Consider the following 5,635-nt stretch of genomic DNA (forward strand, 5'->3'; position numbering starts at 1 on the left):
TTAAGACTGCTGCGTGCCCTTAGCTTGCCTACAGGGTGGAGAGGGGGGATGGTGTAACAGTGGAATCATTATGAGAAAGCAGAGAAGTGAAGGGTCTGTTCGGGCGAACAGAGAATGTGTCTCACAACAAACAATTGTGATTTAATTGGACATTGTGACCTGACTGATCAGAGGAGAGAGGAGGAGAATGATTCATTTAATTAACCGCTTTCCGCCTTTTCATTAGAGCCAGGTTTCACTTTCTAACTTGCCGCTATGATTAAGGAGAACATCAGAGAACACTTTGACTCCGGTGTGTTTCTGGGTGGGGATTTCAGGTGGAGGTTGACACAAGGTCCCTCCCAGCTCTATTCTGATTGATTGATTGATTGATTGATTGATTGATTGATTGAAAGGCATCTATGACACATATATAAACTTCTTGGTGGGCAGGAAGGGAAACAAACCAATAACTAGCTGAAGACTTTGCCTGTTGAGCAAGAATAATTATTGCTCATCCTACAAATAGGGTTGCCAGGTCTGTTTCCAAAAAATAGCGGACAAGCGGGGGGGGGGGGTTAAGTAGTAAAAAAAGTAGACTGTACAGCTTTAGATTACGTACCATTTCATCCTAAAGCTTTTGAATAAAAAAAAAGTCCACTATTTTGTGGGGAAAAAAATAGTGAACATAATGTGAAAAAAGTGGACTGTCCACTCAAATAGTGGACACCTGGCAACCCTACCTACAAATTGTAATGAAAATGTGTCTTGGGTTAACAAGAGAAAAAACAAACCAGGCCTTTAACTTGACCTGTATCAGTGTGGATGTAAACACTAGTAAGACTCTTTTAACGACACGGACTCTCCAGTACATTAGACTGGACGAGTCGGGTCGAAGACTGTCTGGTTGAGTTGTCTACAGGTAGTTCGGAGACGAGTCTTTGAGGGTTACTTCTCTTTTGAGTACCTACAGTTCTCAGTAAGGTCCACCGTGTACCAAGGAAACCGATTGTCGAATACGTCACTCAAAATTCCTTTTGACATCTAACTTGAACCTCTTTCAAGAAAGATTTGGGGTTGATTTGGTTTTTCTGTCTACCTGAGAGTTAGGTACTAATACTGTGCTGGTTATGTCCATTCTCATTTCTCCCATAACTATATTGATTATGTCCAGGAGGACATAATCCTGGACATAATCATATGTTGAGGAGTAGGTGGCAATTGTGGCCAGGAGGGCCTATGCAAATCTGTGTGTTTTGTGCCCTTTATGCCCATTCCTAGACCAACTGGTCTTGCTCAAGGTCACCCACACCCTAGTCAACTCCCATTTGGACTATTGTAAAGCACTCTACATGGGGCTGCCTTTGAAGAGTATCCGGAAGCTTCAGTTGGCTCAAAACACAGCAGACCACATAGTTTTGTGTGAACCCAAATTTCTGCATATGTTGCTTCTTGTGGGAGTCGCATTGTTTCCCAATTTGCTTCTGGGTTCACTTCAAGGTGTTGGTTATCACCTTTGAAGCCCTTCATGGCTTGGGGCCAGGTTATTTGACAGACTGCCTCTCAAGATGTATTGCAGGTCCCATCAATTATGGAAACATATCTGGGATGGCCAAGAAAAGGGCTTTCTCTGTAGGGACTCCCTCCCTGTGGAACATCATTCCCCAGAGATAAGACTGGCCCTCACCCTGTTGCTTTTCTGAAAGGCCCTGAAGACATGTCTCTGTTCATGGGCTTGGGGATTCCAGGTTGATGCAGAAACAATCATGCAGGCTTGTTTGGTTGCATTTGTTGCTGGCCTGGTGTCATGGTTCCAATAGATGAAACTAATTAAAAGAACTTCAAAGCAAGCAATTCTTCCTTAAAGAACATTTTATTAGGAAACAAGATACCGGTGATGGTCTGGGCTTCGGTAGTGTTGGTGTCTCTCGGAGCTATCATAATGATCTCGCTGTCTGGAGCTTCTGCGACGTTGATGTCTGTTGGGAGACCATGATGACCGACGCCGATCAGGGCTTCTCTGATGGCCAGGACTGCCACGAAGGTGCTTCTCGGGGCTGTTGTAACGATCCTGTTGATTGCGATGCCTGTTGGGAGACCGTGACGAACGATGTCGATCAGGGCTTCTCCAATAGCTGGGGCTGTCACGTCACAAGCGGCGTTCTGGGCTCCTTGATGCCCGATGACGACATGGACTGTCACACCGTGAGTGATGGTTGGGACTCTTCCTCCCCACTGGGCTTGAGGTCAATATTGGTGGTTCCGAGCGTGGAGTAGCCTCCCGAGCTCCATCAGTGGGGCTAGGGCTTCTTCTGGGCCTAGACTGGTGCTGATCCCGCCAGTCATCACGCTCACTAGTAGGCAAGGAGCGGGTGACCTGCCCCTTGCTTCCCACTTCTAGCCCCTTCAACTTCTCCACCAACTTCTCCACTGAATGGCTGCGGACACCTGACAGGTACTTCCACTCACCAGAATCTTCAGCTGCTGCCAACCTTTTCGTTCCTCTCTGGTTGGGGAAGCATGACTCCCGTGAGGCAGCTGCTGGCAACTCCGACTCAGCCTCTTTTGAAGAACTCTTATTTGATTGGATTGTCTCGGGATGCTTGGGGTCTCCACTGGGCAGGGTCCACTCCAAAGACCACAATAACTCCCATGTTTTGGGTCTTGCCCCATTGCCTGAACTTCCGAACTCACTTTCTCCAGCACCGCAAGGGCTTGTGCTTTCTCTGCTGAGGCAGCTGCTGTGGTCGGGGTGCTGGTGGTGGGTGCTTCTTTCCTCTCCATGCTGAGATCTTCCCTGAATCTTTGTCGACCTCCCCTTCTGGTTTGGGAAGGTGACTGGAGCTCAGGACCCAAGGATGTCAAAGTAGATGGCAGTTTTGGGTTAATGTCATGGTTTTGATAGATGAAACCAATTAAAAGAACTTCAAGGCAAGGATTTCTTCCTTTAAGAACATTTTATTCTGGAAACAAGATATCGGCGCTTACATAGTTGAACCCAAAACTGAAAGTTCCCTCTCCTAATACAAAGTTACAAGTTGCAATTCCCACCCCAAACCAAGCTGCCATAAATCACATTCCCCAATTAGCACAAGATGCAGGCTTTTCTCCCCAATTCCTCAGCCCGCCAAAACCTTATTACACATTGTCCTTGAATTCCCACGCCGCTGCATTGTTATGGCTAACTAACTCTCAAGCATTTACCCCATCCCCCCTTCTACATCTTTAAAATGATTAAGGTCTACCAATTCAGTTTCAGAGGGAGGAAAGTCTTTCCACACAACTAAATACTGGAGCTTTCCTCGGTGTTTATGAGAATCTAAATCTCAAAATGCTGTTCTCCTTCAATTATGAGTGCTTTTGGTGTCGGTGGCACTGCAAACCCGGTGCTACTAAGTAGAATTATTATAGGCCACTTCAGCAAATGGGAGGAGATTTATCCAATTGTCCTGCTGGTAATTTATATAACATCTCAGGTATTGTTCTAGAACCCCATTTGTACGTTCACACAAACCCATTCATTTTTGATGACTGGAACTAAACCCTTGGGGCATCCCAAGAAGTTTTAAAAACTCTTGCCAGGATTTTGAAATGAATTGCATTCTGTACTCAGCGATTATTTGTTGCGGAGCACTATGCAATCTATAGACATAATGGATGAAAAATTTAGTCAGAAGGAATGTTTTGGCAGGGTACAAAATTCACTTGCTTAGAGAACAAATCAGTGATCATTCAAATTACATGTTTTCCGAGCTTTCCGGTAGCTGTACTATGAAGTCCATAGAAATTTCCTTCCACGGGGTGTTAGGCTCCACCACTGGCTGGAGGAGTCCTAGTGTTTTCCCCTGCCACCACTTGTCTGAAGCGAAAAAGGGGAAACTGACCACGTAACTTTGAATGTCTTTGTTAAGCAGCAACCACCAAAACAGGCGCTTAATTAAATGTAATGTTTTTACAAAGCCAAAATGTCCTCCGTTTTTTGAGTTATGGCTTTTCTCCAAGATTAGTAGTCTTTGGCTTTCAGGAACATACAGCTTGGCCCCCACCAGGCTAGACCATCTTGTATTGTACATTCATTTTTGTGAGTCCAGCTTCCTGGACAAGCCCATGCAGTTTTCTTGTAAGGTTTTCAAAAGTGTTTGTCATTGCCTCCTTCCAAGGGCTGTGTGTGTGGCTGGCCCAAGGTCATGTAGCTGGCTTTGTGCCTAAGGCAGGAGTAGAATTCAGCATATCCTGTTTTCCAGCCTGATGTCTTAACCACAGCCTCAAACTGGTTCTCACCAAACTGGTTCTCACCAATGGAAGAGAAGGCTAACAGATTCATTGTCACTCATGACAAAATTGGCTTCGCATCCCAGCCAGGATCACCCAAAACAAATACAGATCTTTGCAATTGACATTTTCCAAAAGGTCAATCTCGAGTTCCAGAAAGTCAATAGATTGCTATCAAATTTGCTTGTTTATTTCATTGACCACACTGTACGTTCAGTCCATGCCAAGAACCAAGATTAACACAAAGGTTAAATGAAGAATGGGCAGAGAGCACTTTCAGTCTGATAATATAATATAAATTAAAGTGGAAGAAAGGCTGCTAGGAGGAAGACAAATTTGATTGGCAGCTTTTAGATACACATAGGAGAGATAATTATTTATTTATTTTATTTATTTATAATTTAATTTATTTATAATTTAATTAAGGCAAATTAATTTCTATGTTGCTTAAACTGAATTAGTAGCATTTCATTTTCAACAGAAATAAAGACTCCATGGGCTTCATTTTAGGGATAGTGAGTGGTAAACATCATACACATCATACACTTTAGGTAAATAGCATGTTGCAAAGGGCAACCTAACTGTAACCTTCCTGTACTTCAGGTTAGCGTTACAGCTGGGAAGCTCAAAGATGAAAAGCTATTCAGAAGGGCACCCCTTTGCACACAAGGAAGCATCTTCTCCCACTGTTAATTTTTAAGCAGCTGTTTCATTTTGCTTTCTCCAGGGAACTTGCCATGTGGAGGCAGAGGATCCCGAGAAGCTGTTTTGTTCCAGTTTCGGTAGGCAAACACATATGTCCCTCAGCAAGCACAGTGGGCAGGACTGGTGCTGCTGCTTGAACGGTGGTGGGCAGGCTGCCTCCAGTCCTCCTGCCCTCTAGGGTTACACTTAGTGGGTTAGGGGTTAGGGGTCAGGGTTAGGGGTTAGGGTTAGGGTCAGGGTCAGGGGGATAGGGTCAGGGTCAGGGTCAGGGTTATTATTATTTTTTTAATTTTATTTTTATTTTTTTATTTTTTTTATTTTTTTTAATTTAATTTTATTTATTATTTATTTTTATTTTAATCACACAACATGGTGTATTCACACCACCTCCCCTTTTATTTTATTTATTTTATTTTTTTTATTTTAATCACACTACATGGTGTATTCACACCACCTCCCCTTTTATTTTATTTATTTTATTTTTTTTATTTTAATCACACTACATGGTGTATTCACACCACCTCCCCTTTTATTTTATTTTTTTTATTTTTTTTTATTTTTTTATTTTAATCACACAATATGGTGTATTCACACCACCTCCCCTTTTATTTTATTTTATTTATTTTTTTTATTTTAATCACACAACATGGTGTATTCAAACCACCTCCCCTTTTATTTT

At 43.0% G+C, this 5,635-nt stretch overlaps 1 protein-coding gene across 1 annotated transcript in view; it reads left to right on the top strand.

Annotated features, from left to right (window-relative positions):
* The first annotated feature begins 1,974 nt into the window (after positions 1-1,974).
* Positions 1,975-5,635, top strand: part of LOC107298963 (inositol-trisphosphate 3-kinase B-like) — a 17,444-nt gene continuing 13,783 nt past the window's right edge. Inside the window, exon 1 of the mRNA XM_015828321.1 lies at positions 1,975-2,184. Coding sequence (XP_015683807.1) covers positions 1,975-2,184 — 210 coding nt within the window. The remainder of the gene's footprint in view (positions 2,185-5,635) is intronic.

This window comes from Protobothrops mucrosquamatus, unplaced genomic scaffold, assembly GCF_001527695.2.
Source record: "Protobothrops mucrosquamatus isolate PMUCROS unplaced genomic scaffold, P.Mucros_1.0 scaffold4398, whole genome shotgun sequence".
NCBI lineage: Eukaryota > Metazoa > Chordata > Lepidosauria > Squamata > Viperidae > Protobothrops > Protobothrops mucrosquamatus.